The 22,558-nt window shown below is 35.4% G+C and overlaps 1 protein-coding gene and 1 pseudogene across 4 annotated transcripts in view; one reads left to right on the plus strand and one right to left on the minus strand.

Annotated features, from left to right (window-relative positions):
- The window catches only part of Ift74 (intraflagellar transport 74), a 117,463-nt gene that overhangs the window by 28,857 nt on the left and 66,048 nt on the right, over positions 1-22,558 (minus strand). For all 4 annotated transcript variants that reach the window (XM_021252935.2, XM_021252937.2, XM_087183818.1 and 1 more), the window contains 2 exons: positions 6,871-6,924; positions 5,129-5,226 (listed from right to left, as the gene is read on the minus strand). In XM_021252935.2, the coding sequence (XP_021108594.2) occupies positions 5,129-5,226; positions 6,871-6,924 (152 nt within the window). The remainder of the gene's footprint in view (positions 1-5,128; positions 5,227-6,870; positions 6,925-22,558) is intronic.
- LOC101709075 (afadin- and alpha-actinin-binding protein-like) lies at positions 14,319-16,289 on the plus strand (annotated as a pseudogene).

The raw sequence follows: 22,558 nt of genomic DNA on the forward strand, positions 1-22,558 counted from the left end.
AACGGTGCTGGGAAAACTGGCTATCCATATGCACAAGACTGAATCTAGAAGCACTTACCTCATCATGTACTACACTAAAATCAAAATACATCAAAGATCTAAATGTTAAAACAGAAATAATCTGCTGAAAGATAAAATGGATAAAACTCTTGAAGACACAGACATAAGTAAGGACTTTCTGAACAGAACCCCAATTTGCACAAGAAATAACATCAATCATAAACAAAGGGAATTATATTCAATTAAAAAGCTTCTGCACAGCAAAGGAAATGACCAACACAGTGAAGATTCAACCTACAGAATGGAACAAAATTTTTGCCAGTTATTCCCTGGACAGAAGACTAATATCTAAAATATACTAAGAACTAAAAAGAAATAGAGTCTGAAAAATGAAAGACTCATTCAAAAAACAGGCAACTGAAATGAACAGATACTACCCAGAAGGAGTACAAATGGCCAACAGATAGATGAAAAATGTTCAACATCTCTGGTCATTAGAGTAATGCAAATTAAAAGAACACGGACATTCCATCATACCCCAGAAAGAATGGCTATCACAAAGATATCAAACAATGAAAAATGCCACAGAGGCTGCGTGAAAAAGGGACCTTTCTACATTACTGGTGGGAATATAACCTAATAGAGCCACTATGGAAATTAGTATAGAGATTCCTCACAAAACTAAAACTAGAAATTCTATTTGACCAGTTATTCCTCTTCTAGGTATGTTCCTGAAAGAATTAAAGACATCCTATTACAGTGATAAATGCATAAACTCGTGTTTATAGCAGCACAATTCATAATAGCTAAATCTTAGAAGCAGCCTATATGCTCATCAATAGGTGAATGGTTAAAGAAAATGTGGTATTTGTACACAATGGAGTACAACTCTGCTATACAGAAAGATAAATTTGAGTCATTTGTAGGAAAATGAATGCACCTTGAGATTACAACGGTTTAGTGAAACAAATGAGACAAGTTTTTTTTGTTTTTTAATTTATTCTTTTATTGGTACATTTTAGGTATACAATACATTTACATTTATCATTGGGTGCTTGTACCTGAACATGATGTATCTTAGTTCTTATTGTTTCCCCCATTGCCTGTGCACCCTTCACCCCCTCCACCTTCCCTATTTACAAAGACTTTGTTTCCATTTTTTTTCTTTTCTCATAATTTTTCCTTTCCCTTCTTCCCTTTCCCCTTCCCTTTCCGCCACCCTTACACCTTTGGACCTTTTCCTATTTCTAATTATCAATTATTCATTTTAATCATTTTAATCCTTATTTACACTTTCAGTTTCTCACACTAGAGAAACTATTTGGTATTTACACATGTGTGTCCTATTTATTTCACTTAAGAGTATGGCCTCAATATGCATACATTTAGCTATAAATGTCTCTAGTTTCTCATTCTTTATGGCTGAGTAATACTCCATTTTATTAAAAAAAACCCACATCTTCTTTATCCAGTTTCCAGTTGATGGGCACTCGGCCTGTTTCCAAGCTTTAGCTATTACAAACTGTGCCAGTATAAACATAGGTGCACATATATCGCTGTGGTATGATTCTTTCAATTCTTTGGGGAAGATACCCAGTAAGGGAATAGCTGGGTTAAATGGGGCCTGTAGTCCTAGTTCTTTGAGGTATCTCCAGACTGATTTCCACAGTGGTTGCATCAGTCTGCACTCCCACCAACAATGGAGAAAGGTTCCTTTCTCTCTACACCCCCACCAGCATTTGTTATTGGTTGATTTCTTGATAGCAGCCATTCTCTCCGGCGTGAGGTGGAATCTCAGTGTTGTTTTCATCTGCAACTCTCAAATGACCAGTGATGTTGAACATTTTTGTGTATATTTATTTGCTGCTTTTACTTCTTTGTCTGAGAAATGTCTGTTCATTCCAGATGCCCATTTTTGAATTGCATCTTTGAATTTGAGGGGTCTGATTTTTTTCAATTCTTTATATATTCTAGATAGTAGACCTTTGTCTGAGGTAAAGCTGCTAAAAATTTCTTCCCACATTGTAGGTTGTCTCTTAGCTCTGTTGGTGGTTTCTCTTGCAGTGCAGAAGCTTTTTAATAAGATGAGATCCCAGTTGTTGATTCTTTGTGCTAGTTCCCATGCTACTGAGGATTTGTTCATAAAGTCTTTTCCTATGCCAATGTCACCAAGAGTTCTACATAACTTATCTTCCAGCAAGTTTAGTATTTCTGTCTTAATATTTAGATCTTTAATCCACTTCAATCTTAGTTTAGTGCATGGTGATAGGTATGGGTCTAGTTTTAATCTTTGGGAGGTTGAAATCCAGTTTTTCCAACACCATTTATTAAATAGGCTATCTTTCCTCCAATGAGGGTGGTTGATTCCTTTGTCAAAGATGAAGTGGCTGAGTATGTCTGGAGTTGTTTCTGCATCTTCTAATCTATTCCACTGATCCTCGAGTCTGTTTCTTTGCCAGTATCACGCTGTTTTTATCACAGTAGCTTTGTAGTGTAGTTTCAAGTTTGGGATCGTGATACCCCCAGCCATGGCTCTGTTGCCTAGAATTGCTTTTGGTATTCTAGGTTTCTTCTGCTTCCAAATGAATTTTTGGATTGTTTTCTCTAGTTCTGTGAAGTATATTGTTGGAATTTCAATGGGCATTGCATTAAATCTATATAGTAGTTTTGGAAGTATGGCCATTTTCACTATATTGGTTCTTCCTACCCAGGAACAAGGGACATCTTTCCATTTTCTTATATCCTCTTTGATCTTCTTTTTCAGAGTGCTGTAGTTTTCAGTGTAGAGGTCTTTTGCTTCCTTTGTTAGGTTGATTCCTAGATAGTTCATTTTTTTAGATGCTATTGTAAAAGGAATTATTTCCTGAATTTCTCTCTCAATGAGTCTGCTACTGGCGTATAAGAAGGCTATTGTTTTCTGAGAGACACAGAAGTTTGAATATCTCACAGTTTCCCTTACACAAGAAATGCAAAATATAAAGAGAAGGATAAAAGATAGATAATAGAAGTAAGGAGACAGACGTTTTGCAAACAGCAATGGAACCAAGTGGTAGAAGAAGAGGGTAGGGAGAGGAGGAAGAGGGGATGGAAAAACACTGAGATGTGTCATGTCCATGTACCTACTCCTATAGGGAATGCGATCATTGTGTACTACACACAGTACTAATAAAAAATGAAAATTTTAAAAGAGCTATTCTTAAGTGTTTTATGTATTTCAATAGCATCATTTGCATTAACTTTTAAAAAGAAACTGAATGGGTTCTGGGTAAAACAGGCTAATAGGAAAGAAATGGTAAAAGACATTTACTGCTTTGGGGTGGTAGATTAAAGGCAAAACCTCTCTGATAAGAATCATTGTGTTTGGGGGAGAAAGTTAAGCCACTTGTCCCTGAGCTATAACCTTTGAGGATTTGGGCTCCAGAGTTAGGTTTAGGGTTAAACCAGCCCTTTCGGTGGATAGTGCTTGTTTCTATGGCTGAGAAGGGGATGGATGAGGGGAGAGAACAGGGTGAGGCACATAGTCACCTCAGAAGAAGAGATCTTAGTGGCTTTTAGATTATGGATTGGGTAGAAGTGGGCTCCAGAAGAGATGGGACAGGTTTTCTATGAAGACGACCCCCACTCTGATGTCAACCTGATCCCAAGCTCTCCTCTAGGAAGGGGCAATACACTTGGAGCCATGCAGATCAGTGTTCAAGCCTTCCATTTATCCATCAGTAAAATGAACTAACCTTTATCTTTTGAGGTTGTTACGAAGGCTAAATAAATGTATATAGGGTACCTGGGGGTGTGGCTCAACAGGAGAGCATTGGCCCTGGGTTCAGTCCTCAACACACACACACACACACACACACACACACACACACACACACATAAAGGAGAAGAAAAGGAAGAGGAGGAAAAGGAAGAAGGAGAGGAAGAGAAACACAACAACAACGACACCCTCACCCCCATAAACCAGTATATAATAGTACTGACACTGGGGCATGGTGGCACATGCCTATAATCCCAGCATTCTGGGAGGCTGAAGCAGGAAGATCCCAAGTTCAAGCCCCATCTGGGAAATTTATCAATGTAGTGACTTAGTAAGACCCTGTCTCAAAGTAAAAACTAAACAGGGGCTGGGGGATGTAGCGTAATGCGTAGACCCTGTATTCAATTCCCACTACCCCACCCTAAAAGTGCTGAAATGCCATCAATACACAAAGGAGACCAAAATATCTAGTGGTCTGACAGCATCTCAAGTTAAAGAGTGTCTGGTGAGATCTTTTCCTTTCTCTCTCTATCTTTATCCCAACTGTTATCCAATTCAAAACAAACTGAACCTCTCCTATGCCCAACAACTTATGTGCATTGTCTCCACCACTGTGACAACGCAGGATGTAGGCATTAACATGACTATCCTTGCTTTTTAACTTTTAAAATATTTATTGTTACTTTATAATTGATTATGTACTGTCTGCAGTACATAATAATTACTAAATTCACATATATATACATAACACTTGTTAATTCTTTTTACTTCTCCCTCTTCTCTCCATCCTCCATCTCTTGGTCCCCTTGTAGTCTTAAAACAGTAAAAATATTCAAAGAGCATCATGTATTTTTACTCCTATGTACCACACACACAATAGATGCTCAATAATCTTTTTTTTTTTTTTTTGGTACTGGGGATCGAGGCAGGTGCAGTGCCACTGAGCTAAATCCCCTCAATAAACATTTTTGATGTCAAGATACTCATTAGGTTCATGTAGAAGAAAAATTACAATGTAAAAATATATTAAACATTTTCCAACATGTCTAGATTTTGAAATTTTCTAAGTGAATGTTCTATAAGTTCAGATAAAGTAACAATGGAAAAAATGTAATTACTACAATAAGTGCCTCAGTGCTAAATATTGATATTATACATGTCATCCTTTTCCCCGCTGCCCTAATTAGCTAAGATTTTCCTTGAGAGATAAAAATTAGTAGTGCAAAGGAATAAAATGGCAAAAATGGGAATGTGAAGAAAACAGTTTAAGCAAGCAGACATAATAATGAGCCTTCTACCTTTTGAGTATTTGTATTTGGAAAGTTAATCACAGTAAAAATAATGAGGACATCCAGACAGGCACATGGTACTTACCCTACTACAATGCTCCAAAAGTGCAACAATGCTGGCTTCTAACTGTGCCTTCCGTTCCAGTTCCTGATTCTTAGTTTCCTCAAAAGTGTCTATGAAAGCTGCCAATTGAAAAACATGATAAAAGAGGCTACTCTTGATGTAGCTGACATTGTGCTGTGTAAACTCTGTTTTTTAGGTCTTCAGAATACTTTTTAGAAATTCAAAACAAATGTAAATTTTAAACTACCACTGTTTAATTTTTTATTAACCCAAAAGTGATTACTGAATAATGATATTTTTACATATTTTCAAACTCTTAAATATTCAAACTTTTCAAACTCTTAAATTACAGCTGCTATATGGGTAAACTAAAAGTTAAAAATATAGGCTTAAGAAATAGCTGATAAAAATGGAGATCAAAAAATGCATATTGGGCTGGGGATTTAGCTCAGTGGTTTTGCCGCCTGCTGTGCAAGCACAAGGACCTGAGTTCGATCCCCAGTACCAAAAAAAAAAAAAAAAAAAAATGCATATTTTACTTTTAATGCTGGGTTAATCTCAAAGTAAATTTAATAATTTATTCAGGTTATAAATAAATATTCTAAGAAATTATTCTTGTTTTTGTCTAACATAAAACAGGCACATAATACTGGTTATTTATATTGTTCAAGTACTACTATGAAACTTCCAAAGATTGCATATTTTTAGCTAAAAATTTTAGTGTTAACATGAGATCAACATCAATTCATTGCCTTCTGTAATGGATTTCCCTTACACTTTTCTCTACATTTATTTTATTTTTAATTGAAACAGCCTTCAGGAATTCATTTTTTATTGAATATGGTGGTAGTGGACTATAATCAAAAATTTTTAAACTATTCTTTAATGTCCTGCTTCAACACTTAACTACAGGTCTTAGATATGAATATGCTGTTTTATAGGTAGCATCTAGGGATATCAAATACTGTGAAGGTGTCACATATCATTCGTTGATCTTACTTCTTTAAAAATACTTTAAAAAAAAAAAACAATGAAAAAAAATAGAACAATGAATTGATTTTGAGATAATCTTTGATACTTGCTGAGACTGTAAAGAAGGCTTCAGTTTATTGCAAAATTAAAGCTGACAATTACAATTTTATCACACTCCTTGAAGGTAATAATTAACATTAGACCTATAAAACTTCAGATTTTAGCAAAATGATAGTTCAAAAAGAAGCCAGTAATAATACAATTTTTTAAAAATTATATATGTACAATATAAGTTTAATATTTATTTATAAAGTTGAGATTTTTTTTTAAAAGAATGAAAAACTAACAGAAGGCCAAAAAAGCTACAGTTGATGAAAGAGTGAAGTAACAAGAGTAGAGGTGAGGGCTTAAATAATGAGATATTATGAAAAGCTAAAAGCTGAATGATATTAAAGGTAAATATAATGAAGCATAGAGAAAAGAACGTTCAGCATTCAATCAGTAAGTGGTCTGCAGGCTCCCTTTGCACAGACTATGAATATAAGTACTAGCTTTAGAATCTATCCCTAATATACAAATACCCATTCATACATATATACACTTTTTTGGAATTCTCTACCCAACCCTAAATTTTGCTAGAAATGTAGATATTCTTCAGGACAAAATACCTTGAATGTCCACAGTTTTGTATCTATTAGCCAATGTATCTCTGTAAAATGAGACCTCTGTGACTTTTTATAAATGAACAGCAATGTGGGAATATATTTTTACATTTGTAAATTATCACTTACTGTCCATATTTTCTTCCCTTTTTTTTAGTTCTCTGTATTTCTGATTCATTTCACCTGTAAGAAATACAAAACATAACATTAATTTCAAAAATTCTAGTTATAATATTCTAAATTAGAAGTATCTCTTAGGTTGTCTTCATGCCATTAGTGACTAAATATTTGATATCCTCAATTAGGTAAAATTCTTTTACATTGATTTACAGAGCTTTTTTATTTTCTTTTTTTGGGTGGAACTGCGTATTGAACCAAGGGCCTTTTCACTAAGCTGTATCCCCAGCTCTTCATTTTTTCTTTTGAGAAAGGGTCTCAATAAATTGTCCAGGCAAGGCTCCAACCTGCAATCCTTCTGCCTCAGGTTCCAAGAGTGCTGGGACTGCAGCTGTATGCCATTAAAAGCAGCTATATATATGTGTATTGATTACTTGAAAAAATAATCTCATGACTGGAAAAAATGGACAAAGCTATTTGACCTACACAAACAGAACCAGGAACAAGATGCCTAAGTTCCAAGAAAGTTCATTCTATTTACAAAGATTCACAAGAAAAAGCGAGGTAGCAAGGTTACTTGCTTCATAGAGCTTATAGTCTAGAAATTAATAAATCATTTAAATTTAAATTTAAATGTACCAATGAATAATTAAAACATACCAAAAAGCACAGAATGTTATCAGTGTACCAGCACAGACAACTAATCTAGTCTGGAAACTTTGGGAAATTTTCCCTAAAGAAAGTTAAAATTTGTGCTATATTTTAATGAATGAAGGAGTTACCTTTCAATGAAATTGTTCTTAGTAAGATTCTGGCTGCTTCATTACTAAATCCAAAGGGTAATTTTCAGCTTTTACTCTGAAAGATTTATCACAATTGAGAGACACATCATTTAATTTTTTCTTTATGTTTGTATTTGCTTTTGGTATAAGTGGGGAAATTCTTTGGCTTTTCACACTCTAAGATCATTCTCTGCATTCTCTTCATGGGTTTCCTCTTCATTTAAATTTGAGTTCTTTTCTTAATTGATTTCTAATGCTACATTCTATCCATAGAACTATCACTCATCCTTGTGATTTAAAAACTCTTCAAATTTGATCTTTTCTCTGATGTTCAAGTTCTTTCTTACAATTGCTTACTATATACATTCATGTGGATGTTCTTAAGGATATTGAAACTCAGTATATCCATAATTAAACTCATCAGTCTTTACTCCCTCAAAGTCTACAGCCCTCCTTATTCCCTATTAATTTGTATGGCCTCACCACCTACTTATCATTCGAGTCAGAAACCTGGGCGACTCCTCCCTCCTGCTCCCTCAAGCCCAGCCTCCCAGTTGCCCACATATTGAGCTGTAAGGGATATGTGTTAAGTGTTGTTTGTCTCCAGCTGCAGCTGGCCAGCTGGATTAGATGGGACAGATCTCCTACACAGCTCAGCAAACTTCTAAAACACTTCCTCCTATATCACTGTTAAGAAAGAGAATGGTGGGCCAAGGATTTAGCTCAGTGGTTCCGCCACCTGCCTCACAACCACAAGGTCCCAAGTTCGATCCCCAGTACCAAAAAAAAAAAAAGAAAGGAATGGTCAGAGCATTAGTGAACTGGTCTGTTTTATGATTTCTTAGTAGATGATTAATGTTTTAGCTGCTCAGAGATCAGCGGTCTTAAGGTAGGGTAAAGTACAAATGTAAGATGTTACCAAATCCATTCTTACATTCAATATCTCAGGAGAGGACAAGATCATAGAAAGAAGGAAGAAAACCAGAATGTCACACTGGAGGTGCAAGCAGAATAGAAGTAGGATCACCAATTAAGGAAATCAAAGAAGACAGAAGGAACACGATGATAAAATGGGGGTGATTTTGGAGATGTCCTCTAATTATGAGCATCTGTTGTGATAATAGATCTACATTCATTTATTTATTCCATACTATTAACTGAGTATTCACTATGTACCAGACTGTTATAGGTGCTGGGGATAAAAAAAAATGAACAAGATTAATTCCCACCACATCCTCAAAGGGCTTAAAATCTTATTAGGTTTACAAATACTAAAAGGTATAATGCAACATGTGTTTTAACTACGTCATATGCGAAGTGCTATGGTAACCAGATTGGTAACCAGAGATCAGGAAGCTTTCATATAGGAAGTATCAGTAGTAGGATACTTTACCAGACAAGGTGGGAATTATAGGAATGACATATTTTCCTTCAAAAAATTTAAGATGTGATATGTACATGTACCAATATCCCATGATGAATTTACACAATCATTATGTACTGCAAACGTATTGATAAAAATATAAAAAATTATTTTAAAATGTATAATGTAATACGACAAGTACACAAAATTGTACCCTAAAACCTGGGCCTTTCCTCCATCTCATGTAGGAAAGAAAACTGTCCTCAATATAAGGAAGTTTATACGACATTTTAAATTCTCTAATATCAAATGATGTACTCTTGACTCAGCGTTTACAGGTGAGAATTGTCTTGGCATTCAAACTCTGAGATGCAGTTCTGATTCCAAGAAAGGTCTATTATTTTCCTTCTCTCTTGATCAGTATACAAAAAGGCGTGTCCTAGTAACTCCTTGACCTAGAGGCCCCCAATGCAGCAAGACTACTGATTTTGGAGTTGAAAGGGCAACAGAAAACAAAACTAGAAAGATGAAGACAGAACAAAAACCTATAAGACTTTTACATATCCAGATCAGTTCCTTTCCAGCACCTGGGATCCTTCTGAAGCAGGCTAAATCTCCCACTCTACTGTTCCTTATGTCAAGGTTTCATTTACTATTACCATTCTTATCATCCTATTCTGACTGAGTTCCCATTCTTCTTTGTCCTTTCTAAAGTATTGTGCCAAGAAACTTAGGATTCCAAGAATACTATCACTTACCATAGTCTCTATAAACATTTTTGTTAATGCAACCCAGGATTTCAGCTGTTTTCAGGATTATATCACATTCATGCGTACTGAGCTATTGTCTTGAGCCCCTCTAACATTTTCATATATTTTAGTATGCTAGATCACTTCCTCTTCCCTGGCTCCTATTTCAATTTTAATTAGTTTGGGAATCCTATTAAATTCATCTTTTTATATTTAGTCTATCTTTTCTATTCTTCTCACATACCATTATAAGTATTATAAGTAAGCAATAAGTATTTCAAATACTGTTGAATTCCTATGTTAAAATGACTATATATAGATTTAATGTTTTAAGCTGACTTTAGGCTTTAGGCATCATCCAATTTACCAATTATATATTCTCTACAAAATATTTTAAATTTTGGCATAAAAGTCTCTTTACAACTATGGGGACAAGGTCAGATAACTGTACTTCTAAACCCAGGAGCCACTTTTTAAAATATGATGAAAATTCTCTATATATGTAACCATTAAATTAGTTAAAAGATCTATTACTATTAATGTTTATCTAAAGAAAACAAAGACTATGTAGAAATTTGTTTCAATAGAGTAATGTCAATATCAGACAGTATAATTAGTAGTCCTTTGTATGTGTGAAACACAACATATGGTCCTCAATTATTATCTAAAGCAATGGTTATCAAACTTTAGTGCAAATCAAGAGGACTTGCTGAAACACAAATTACTGAGCTCTATCCTCAGATTTAATAGGTGTCAGGTAAGGCCCAAAACTTTGCATTTCCAACAAGTTTCAGGTGGTACTGATGCTCCTGGTCTAGAGATGATTTCATGACTTTAATGGAAATACAAAGTGTAGTTTAAGCAGTTTCCACTTGGAAAAATAATAATTTGTTGTTCTACATCAAATGTACACTGAGAATCCACAAAACATCAATAGATCAAGTGATTTAAAATCTCAGATAAAAGAAGATATAACATTTTGATACTTTCTAACATACACTTAGGAAAATATCCAGAAAAATTACTCCAGTTTTAGTTATAAATGAATGACATTAATATTATAGCTAATAACAAATACAAGAACTTTTCAAATTGAGTGGTAAAGGCTTGTTTAGGACTGAATTACAGAACAACTATTAATTCTGGTGTCACCTTACCACAGTGACTGAATGGGTGGGATACGGCTATAAGAGATAGTCTCACGAAGAGCATGTGGACTACAGATAGACATCCCTGAGAAGTTTAAACTCAGGCCAGGAAGGTCACAAGGGTCATCACTCTCTGAGTAGAGAAGCCAGGCTGGTCGGTCGTGTGTGGCATTTGGAAGTGGCTGGGTCTGAAAGTGCTGACAACCCCACCGCTGGCTGTATCCACTACAGATCTCAGTGGTCTCTTTGCTTTTCTCATTTGTCAATGAGATGGGGGACATGCCTTGGCTCATATGGGTTGCGATAGCTTGGGGTGTATGCACAGAGAGGCCCTTGGAGTAGGGGTACTACATCACAAACCCACCGGCCAAAAAGCTAGGTGGAGAAAGCCCTGACTTGGGGTACAGAGAAGGACATGGGAACTGGGAACAGCTGGAGTGACCACAGCCCTAGGGTCGATGGTACCATGGACTGGCCACGCCCAGCAGGACCGGCAGATCAGGATTCAGCATTCACACACAAATATGTGAGTGTGTAAACAAAATACATCTGAGTCGTGACTCATTATACCTCCTCCATATCTGGTAGATTACAAAACTGCAAGCCCTAGAAAGAAACCACTCGTTTAAAAACATGGAGGAATTTTTGGAGAGCTAGAGCTTTTCTTCTTTTTTTCTCTTTATTTTGCTCTGTTTCCCTTTTCTTTTTCTTTTTTTTTTTTTTTTTGGTTTGTTCCTCTCAGTTACTTTTATCTAATTCTATTAATGTTCTTTTATGCCTTAATAGAAATCCTTATCTCACTTTCTCTCCTGCTTCTCAGCTTCCTTTTCTTTATTTTTCAAATTTTACTTCCTTCAATTCCCCTTCCCCATTCCCTTCACCTTTACTAGCATTATTGTAAAGCTTTATTAATCTTTAGATATTTAGTTGACTCCACGATATTGTTGCATTTTTCTATTGTTAATGGTGGTGTCATCACTGCACTTAGTAGATACTTACTGTATGTCAATATTTGGTTTGTCTTTGTGCCTATATTATAATTACAGATCTCTTTTTTATTGTTAACGGTAGTACCATGGTACCATCCAGTTTGTCTGTGACTTTATTATTGTTGGTGATTTCATTGCAATGGCCAGGGTGGCATAGTTACTGCTATTAATTGGTATTTATTGTATGCCAATATTTGGTTTGTCTTTGTGGGAACAACAATACTGCTGTTCATTACTAGAGTACTGGGCTAATTATACTGCATTATCCTCCCCCAAAATTAATGGAGGCAGATGGGTATCAGGACTGAGGCAAAGGTCTACAGTTACCCACACCCAGAGCACATCAGAGCACCCTGACAAAAGAGATCTCCATACTAGCAACAGTCTTTCCACTACAATCGACCCACAAACGTCAGCTTACATACACACAAAAAAATCCTACAGAAAACAAAACAATAAAAACACAAAAAGACAAGGAAATAAAATGCCTCCAAAACCTCACAGTTTCCTCAAAGCTGATCTGTGGAGCAACAATGTGGAGGAAACCAAGTCAAGCAGCTGAAATGCATGACATGATATGAGAAAAGACAAAAAACAGATCACTAAGGTGCTTGGCAAGTTCAAAGATCATATAACTAAACAGATAATAGATTTAATAAACAAAATGATCAGTTACCTTAAAGACACTAATAAAAACCTATCTGAGCTAAACAAAATGATACAAATTATGAATGACCAGTTTAGCAAATTAGAGTCCATGAAAAGACATCAAACAGAAATGCAGGACTTAAAAGTTCTACTGAAAGTATGAGCACCAGTAGTGATCAATGTGAGGAGACAGCATGAGAACTAAAAGATAGGGCTGGTGCAGAGATACCTTAAAAACAAGGGAACATGAAAAATGATAGAACAGCTGCTAAATGACACAAACATAAATCTAAGATTAATTAGAATTAGTGAAAAAACAAAAGACAGCATAAGTAGCATAAAAAACTTGTTTACAGAAATAACAGAAGGAAACTTTCCAAATATGTGGAAATAATCTAACATACAGATAAATGAGACATATAGCACCCCAAAGAGCCATGATCAGAAAACAATTCCTTCATGACAATTCACAGTCAAAAATCTCAGAAGTCCAGAAGAGAACTAAAAAATCTTACAAGCTGTCAGAGAAAAGCAACAAATCACTTATAAAGATAAACCATTAGAATTACACCAGACTTCTCAACACTAACCTGAAAGGCTAGAAGAGCATGAAGTGAAGTGTTTCAAACCTAAAAGGAAACAACTTCCAATCTAGAATGACAGATCCTGCAAAAGTATCTTTCAAATTTGAGGGAGAAAGCACAAGGTCCTGAGTTTAATCCCCAGTACAAAAAAAAAAAAAAAATTGAGGGAGAAACAAGGTGTTTCTATGACAAAGAGCACCTTAAGAAAGTCATGGTCACCAAACTAGCACTCCAAAAAATTCTCAAGGTGAAAGTAGGTGCGGTAGCAGATGCCTATAATCCCACCACTCAGGAAGCTAAGGCAAGAGGATCATTCCTGCCAACTTGGGTTACATCATGAGTTCAGATTCACCCTGAACTACAGAGCAAGCCCCATCTCAAAAAGCCAAAATCAATCAATGGATCTCAAGGATATCCTAGAAAGAGACCATGAACTAACAACACAAAAAGACTTAATAGAATGAATTCATCAGGCAGAGTGAGCAGTTACATAGAAAAGAAAAAGGAAAAAAAAAGAAAAACAGCAACAAAAATAATGCAATGATTACCGTATGTTAGTTACTTTTCTCTTGTTGCTGAGACAAAATACCTGACACCCAAAGTTGAAAGGGAAGGGGTTTGTTTGGCTTACAGTTCATAGAGGTTACAGTCCATAATCAGCTGGCTCTGAGACTGGGGTGGCAAACAAGCATTGAAGAGAAAAACATGCCTCACACAAGGCAGCAAAGATAACAAGAGACCTTAATAGTGTCTTTCTGCCTCGGTTATCTCATCCAGACTATTGGGAGTAGGGCAGTGCTAAACCACTTATGTGTAGTGGTTTAGTAATCATACGCCCTTAATCCCAGCATCACACATTGCAGATTCAGCTATTTGACCAAATGAGGCTTTGGGGGGGACATCCTGACCCAAACCATAACAATAGGATTGAGATAAAACTTCAAATAATAACTCCCACTGTGAATGGTCTCAAATCCCACAGATTCACAGATTGGATCAAAAATAAAAGCCAAGGGCTCATGTCCGCAGGTAGGCAGAAGCCTCAGCGGAGCCTGTGCTGGCCCACGGGGCTTCGGGAGACGCGTGAGGGAGCTGTGAGCAGTGACACACCCACCAACCCCCCGCCCCGCACATGACAGAGATGCCTACATAGAAGAGTGACAGGAGCTGGCTACCTACATGTCTTAGTGCTGAACTAGTTCCTCAGGTACTCTGGCTCTGGAAATTGCTATGGAAGATTGGATGACTATTACAGATCCAGGTCTGTGCGCAGAAAGCAAAAATATCTCTCAATATACCTCAGAAACAAAGATGTCTCCATCAAGTTTATACTTATAGCAAGTGCTATGTTCTTCAATACTTTTATCAAAAAATGTACACAGCTTTTTCAGTGCCTTCTGCACAGAAGAGAATATTGAATGAAGCATTTCATATCTTGATCAGGAATTGACTACTTTTGGGTTTCCTTCATTGTATGACGAACCCAAAAGTAAAGAAGCAAAGAGAGAATTCAATATAGTTGCTGTTTTAAATTGTATGAATGAGCTACCTGTACTTCAGTGGGAGAACTTTTAGCTTAGGAAAATGTGGAAACAAAATCTGAAACTGGGAGGTGATATGGACCATCTTCAGAGCTGCTATGCAAAACTTAAGGAACAACTGGAAACTTCCAGGAGGGGAATTATTGGGCTCCAGGAGAGAGACAGACAGTTACAATGCAAGAACAGGAATTTGCATTGGCTACTGAAAAATGAGAAGGATAAGGTACAAAATTTACAAAATATCATTGCAAATCGAGCTACTCAGTATAATCACGATATGAAAAGAAAAGAGTGTGACTATAATAAATTAAAAGAATGTCTACATCAACTTGTTATGAACAAAAGGGATAAAAAAAATAGCCATTGAAGTTTTAAACTACCTGGGCAGAACAGATGGAAAATGGAGCTCCTGAAGGACTGGTAAAACAGAAGCCAGGAACAAAGATGAAATGTATAAAATTCTCTTGAATGATTATGAATACCGTCAGAAACAAATCCTAATGGAAAATGTTGAACTGAAGAAGGTTCTTCAGCAAATGAAAAAGGAAATGATTTCTCTTCTTTCTCCCCAAAAGAAGAAACCTAGAGAAAGAGCAGATGAAAGTACAGGAACTGGCTGTTACCTCATGCTAAGAGCACACTCCAACCCTTCTGCATAAGTAAAACCTTGCTTTGTTGAGGAAAAAAAAAAAAAGGAAGAAAAGAAAGTACAGGAACTGTTATCTCTGATGTTGAAGAAGATGCTGGGGAACTGAGTAGAGAAAGCATGTGAGACCTTTCCTGTGAAACTGAGAGAGCAACTTACAAACAGCATCAGAAAACAGTGGAGAATTTTTTAAAAAGTCATGTAGAAAAACTTGACAGCCAAGTTTCAAAGGTACGCTTAGAAGGTTTTAACAATGAAGATGTAATATTAAGACAAGACCATGAACAAGAAACTGAGAAACTAGAGTTAGAAATTCAACAATGTAAAGAAATGATTAAAATGCATCAGCAACTTTTACACCTGCAGCTCGCTACTGCGTGTGATAATGATACTACTTCACTATTACAAGACTGTTAATTGTTGGAAGAAAAGGAACACTTTAAAGAAGAATGGTCCCTTTTTAAAGAGCAAAAAAAGAATTTTGAGAAAGATGAAGCTTTACAGAAGCAGCTATTTGCTTAGGATTGGAGAGAAAGGCATTTGAAGAAGAGCAAGCCTGTTGGTTAAAGCAATAGTTTTTAAATATGACTACCTTTGACCACCAGAACTCAGAAAATGTGAAACTGTTCAGTGCTTTCCCAGGAAGTGCTGATCGGGACAATCTTACAGTGCACTCAAGGCCACAGCAAAAGAAGCCTCACAGTGTGTCTCATGGGTCTCCAATGTGTACATCTAAAATGACAAGTCTCTGCCTTCTTCCTACTTCAGACTTTTGCCAGACACGTTCCTGTGTATCTGAACATAGTTCAGTCAATGTGCTGGATATAACTCCTGAAAAAAATGAAACCAAATCAGGTCTGAAGAGAATGTACCAATCAGACGTGGAGCTTGGCATCCAGGCCTAGATTACAGGAAGGTTGTTACAGTGGATGCTCTTTGACCTACACAAATTCTAATGTAGAAAAAGATGACTTACCTTAGATGTGTGGATGGGAACTTTTTTCACTAACATATTCATCAAATTTGTCTCATCGAAGTTGAAACAGGGTGTGTCATAAAGTGAGTCATTTCTGATAAATTAAGAATGGTCTGAGTTGTTTGTTTGGACTTCCCTGTCTTCCCCCAAAGAGCTGAAATGCTAAATCTATGTAAGAGGATATAAAAGCTTTGGGTATGTATTTTTAGTAACAGAACCATCTGGCTCTGTGAATAAAGGAATATATAGAGGTTTGGATGGAAACAAAAGCACTAGAATGAGTTTCCTCTTTATAGGCACTAAAAATAGCACTTTTAGGAAATTGATTATTGTAAATGTTTAATTTTTGTCCTGAATATAGTTGGCATTGGAAGTGTAGCCTTTACTTGAATATATACTGTAGATTTTTAACAAAGCAAGTTCTATATTTATTATGTTTAGTGTGATTTTGGAATTACCTCTTTCATATGTTTTAAATAAAGTAAAATTTATGTGTTTTGTACATAAATATACATGATTATGTTAAGAGGCTTTAAGACTTAAAAATTTCACACAACCATAAATATAGCATTTAATCCCAATAAAATGTTTTTAGTGATAAAAAATAAAATAAAATAAAACCCAAGCATATGCTGTATACAACAAGCAGCACATTTAATATAAAGAGAAATTTATAGAGTGAAAATTAAAAGACAGGGAACAATATAACATGCAAGGGGGCCTGAAATCAAGTAAGAATAGCTATCCTATATTCAAAGTAGACTCAGCCAAATCTCATCAGAAGAGGCAAAGAAGGTCACTGCATATTGGTTAACATATTCCCACCAGCTTGAGCCACCAGTGGTTAGCTATTTAACATCAGACAATGGAATTCAGATCAGACATGCCCAGCAGCAAGACATACAAATTAGAGCCCCATTATGAACGTGTTACGGGAACAGTTCAATAGAAAGAGATAACAATTATAAATATATATGCACCATACACCAGCACACTCAACTTCATCAAGCAAATGGTACTGGACAGAAAAGATCAGAAAAACATCAACACAATTAATAGTGATAGACTTCAATACCCCAAACTTACAAACAGTTCAACTAGACAAATATCAGAGTTGAACCACACTTACAGATATGTACACAGTGTCCACCCAAGAACAATGCAACACATATTATTCTCAGAACCACATAGGACTTTCTCCAAAATAGAACACATACTAGCCCATAAAGCATGCTAATTTAAATGCAAAAGAATCAAAATTATCCCATTGATGTTATCAGACTGTAGTGTAATGGAAACTAGAAATCAATGGCAAAAGAAACCACACAAATTATGCAAACAAATAAAAATTAACCAATATACTCTTAAAAGATCAGTGGGTCACCCCATAGAAATCAGAACAATTAGTTCCCAGAATCAAACAATAATGTCAGTACAACATATCAGAACTTATGAGACACAATGAAAGCAGTCCTAAGAGAAAGTTTATTGCTGTGAATGGCCACATCACAAAAACAGAGCAAGCCCGAATAAATAACCTAATGATGCAATTCAAAGTCCTAGAAAAACAATTCAAATTCAAAGCTAGTAAAAGGAAGAAAATTATAAAGATTAGAGCACAGGGCCGGGAATTTAGCTCAGTGGTTCCGCCGCCTGCCTCGCAAGCGCAGGGACCTGAGTTCGATCCCTGGTACCAAAAAAAAAAAAAAGATTAGAGCACAAATTATGAAATGGAGACTGAAAACAATACAAAGTATCGATGAATCAAAGAGCTGGTTCTCTGAAAGAAGAAACAAAATAGACAAACCCTTAGCCAATCTTTTGGAAAAAGGAAAGACCCAAATCAATGCAATTAGAACAGTTGACATTACAATTGACATCATGGAAATTCAGAAGATTATTAAGAACTACTTTGAAAATCTGTGCTCCAATAAATTGCAGAATTCAGAAGAAACAGATTCCTAGATACATATGAATTATCAAATCTAAACAAAGATTTGCAACCCTGAATTATCCAATAACAAGCACTGAAATTGAAAAAGTACAGAAAAACCTACCAATTAAGAAAAGCCCAGGTCCATATGGATCCACAGCCAAATGTTACAAGAACTTCAGGAAAGATCTAACATCAATACTCCTCAAACTCTAATAAAATCTAAATGAAAGAAGTACTCTCAAAGTCATTCCTAAAAGCTAACATTATCCTGATTCCAAAACCAGACAAGGATCCAACCAAAAAGGACAACTATAGGCCAATCTCTTTAGTGCACATAGATGCAAAAATCATTAACAAGATACTGGCAAATACAATGCAACAAATCATCAAAAAGATCATACATCATGACCAAGCAGGCTTCATCCCAAGGATGCAAGGATGATTCAACATAAACAAATCAATAAATATAACTCAACACATAAAGAGAAGAAAAGAAAAATCACATGATCATCTTGATAGATGCAGAAAAAAAACCTTTGACAAAATCCAACATCCATCCATGATTTTTTTTAAAAACTGAAGAAAATAGTATAAAAGGAACTTATCTCAACCAAATAAAAGCCATATATGACAAGCCTACTGCCTACATCATATTAAATGGGGGAAAAACTGAAAGCTTTCGCTCTAAAATCAGGAACAAGAAAAGGTTGTCCACTATCATCAGTCTTGTTCAATATAATAAACATTAGCCAGAGCAAACAGGCAATAGAAAGAAATTAAAGGACTACATTCAGGAGAGGAAGAAGTCAAATTATCATTATTTGCAGATGACATGATCCTTTGAAAGATCAAAAAAATTTCACCAACAGATTCATAGAATTAATCACCAAATTCAGCAAGTAACAAGATACAGAATTAACAAACAAATCAATGGCATTTCTGCACACCATAATGAACCCACTGAGAAAGAAATTAGGAAAAATACCATTCAAAATAGCATCACGAAAAATTAAATACTTAGGAATTAAATTAACCAAGTAAGTGAAGGACCTCTGCAATGAAAACTACAGTAGTCTGAAAAGGAGATCAAAGAAGGCATCAGAAAATGCAAAGATATCCCTTGCTCCTGCAGAAGCAGAACCAATATTGTCAAAATGGTCATAATTTCAAAAGTGATATGTAGGTTTAATGCAATTCCAATCAAAATTTAAACAGCATTCCTTACAAAACTAGACAAAACAAAATTAAAATTCATATGGAACCAGAAGAGACCGAGAACAGCAAAACAGTCTTGGGTAACAACAACAAACTGGGAGGCATCACAACCCAGACTTCAAATTATATTACAAAGCTACAGCAATAAAAATAGCTGGTACTGATACAAAAACTTGTGGATCAAGGGAAAAGAATAGAGGATGCAGAAACAACCCTAGATACATTCAGCTATCTGTTCTTTGAAAAGGGGCAAAACATATGCTGAAGAAAATATAGCCTCTTTAATAAATAGTGCTGGGAAATCTGGCTATCCACATGCAAAACATTGAATCTACACCCATGTATCTCACCATGTACTAAACTAAAATCAAAATACATCAAAGATCTAAATATTAGAAATAATCTGCTGAAAGATAAAATGGGTAAAACTCTTGAAGACACAGACATAAGTAAGGACTTTCTGAACAGAACCCCAATTTGCACAAGAAATAACATCATAAACAAAGGGAATTATATTCAATTAAAAAGCTTCTGCACAGCAAAGGAAATGACCAACACAGTGAAGATTCAACCTACAGAATGGAACAAAATTTTTGCCAGTTATTCCCTGGACAGAAGACTAATATCTAAAATATACTAAGAACTAAAAAGAAATAGAGCCTGAAAAATGAAAGATTCATTCAAAAAATAGGCAACTGAAATGAACAGATACTGCCCAGAAGGAGTACAAATGGCCAACAGATAGATGAAAAATGTTCAACATCTCTGGTCATTAGAGTAATGCAAATTAAAAGAACACGGACATTCCATTGTACCCCAGAAAGAATGGCTATCACGAAGAAATCAAACAATTAAAAATGCCACAGAGGTTGCGTGAAAAAGGGACCTTTCTACATTACTGGTAGGAATATAACCTAGTAGAGCCACTATGGAAATTAGTATAGAGATTCTTCACAAAACTAAAACTAGAAATTCTATTTGACCAGTTATTCCCCTTCTAGGTATGTTCTTGAAAGAATTAAAGACATCCTATTACAGTGATAAATGCATAAACTCGTGTTTATAGCAGCACAATTCATAATAGCCAAGTCTTGGAAGCAGCCTATATGTCCATCAGCATATGAAAGGATAAAGAAAATGTTACTCTGTCATAAAGGATAAATTTGAGTCATCTGTAGGAAAATGGATCCACGTTAAGACCATAATATTAAGTAAAATAAATCAGACTATAAGTTTATATGGTTTCTCTTATATGAGAAACCCAAAGTATAAATAAATTAAAGAGTAAATCAAAAGACAGAATAGGAAACAGGGAGAAGGATCTTTGCAAAATGAGAAGGGAGCAGGAGATGGAGGGGAGAGAGATGTGTTATGTACATGGACCTACTCTATGACGCATTTAATCATTACATACCGCAAACACGTATTAATAAAAATAAATTTTTTTTTTTGTACCGGGGATCAAACTTGGGTCCTTGCGCTTGTATGGCAGGCGGAGAAACCACTGAGCTAAATCCCTGGCCCCAAAAATAAAATTTTAAAAGGAACAGGAATCCAATGTTCTTACAGTACTTTATATATACTTTTATTATGTATGATATGTGTTTAAGCCATTGTAACAATCAGATGTTTATGTATGTGATATATTGATAATCACATGACATTTAATCTTACAATCTAATCCATATTTTGGAAAATATTAGGCTCTACAAATGAAGGAATAATCTTTACTAAGTAAGTACACCCCAAAATCTCTCTTGAGATAGCTCACTGGGACAGTACTTTTTAACAGTATCTGTCAATCTTTACCTGTAAATAGATTCTCAAAAAATTAGCACCACCTTGTGGATTATGATAATATTACACACTGAAATCTAAATCACAAAATTTTGAAGTTTCAAGAGATGAGTATATTACCTTGACTCACAAAGATTAAGACATTTACATAGTTAGCATTGATGAGGAAACACTTTCACATACTGCTTTTGGTTCTATAAAGTGGTTCAATCTTTTCTGAGAAGAAATTGTAAAACCAAAGTTATGAATATAAATACTATTCTATCCAAAATTTCACTTGTTGAAATTTATTCTGTAGAAATAAATATACGAGTTAAAAAACATGAATGTTGGGCTGGGGATTTAGCTCAGTGGTTTCACTGCCTGCTGCCCAAGTGCAAGGACCTGAGTTCGATCCTCAGTACCAAAAAACAAACAAACAAACAAAAACTATGAATGTACCAGGATATTTACAACACTGTTCTTGCTAAAAATACCGAATTACCAAATTACTTGGTAATAAGAAATTACAAACAACCTAAATGTCAGCACAGGTACCATGAATACTATATAACCACAACCTCAAATGCAGTTAGTTAATGGCTGTCACAAGCACCTAATATGCATCAGGCACCATTCTTAAGTCTCACATTAGAGTCCTAATACTGAGCACTATGCTGTGCCACTTCTCAGAATGAAGTATATACATCTTCATATGGGAAAACACAGTTACATGAAAAGACTCAAGCTCAAAGCACTATACCTATTACTCCATTTTTTAAAATGTACATTATATACATTTAAATATATTTTAAAAAGTCTAAAAGGCTAAACACCAAGTTAAGAACAATGATCATTTTTGGAGATGTGGTGAGTATAAGAAGAGATGACTTTATACTACATATACATCTGTACTGCTTGAATTTTTCATAATAAATATGTATCAGATTCCATACATAAAAATGACAGTTTTTAAAAAATGAACTAATATTACTTTACTTTTAGATTTTTGTTTTCCTGAGATAAGGTCTTGCTATGTTGCCCAGGCTGGCCTTAAATTCCTGGGTTCAAGAGATTATCCTCCTGCCTCAGGTGGAGTAGTTGGGACCACATACATGGGTTGCCACACCTGCACCTCTGCGCCCAGCTTGAAAACTTTTTAAAAAGCAGGAAGAGTGACTGAGAAAACTGCATAGTTAATGAAAGCACGTGAGTGTTCATTTGAGGCAAACCACCCACACATATGCATGCAACTTTTGAAAAGATCAGCAAACTGAAGCACATTCAGGGTGACTAAAACCTTAGAAATTTTAGGTAATTAAAACTTCGAATTTGTAATTTCTTGGT

Source organism: Heterocephalus glaber, unplaced genomic scaffold (assembly GCF_053883595.1).
Source record: "Heterocephalus glaber isolate CG9 unplaced genomic scaffold, H.glaber_assembly_v1.0 deba00001481, whole genome shotgun sequence".
NCBI lineage: Eukaryota > Metazoa > Chordata > Mammalia > Rodentia > Bathyergidae > Heterocephalus > Heterocephalus glaber.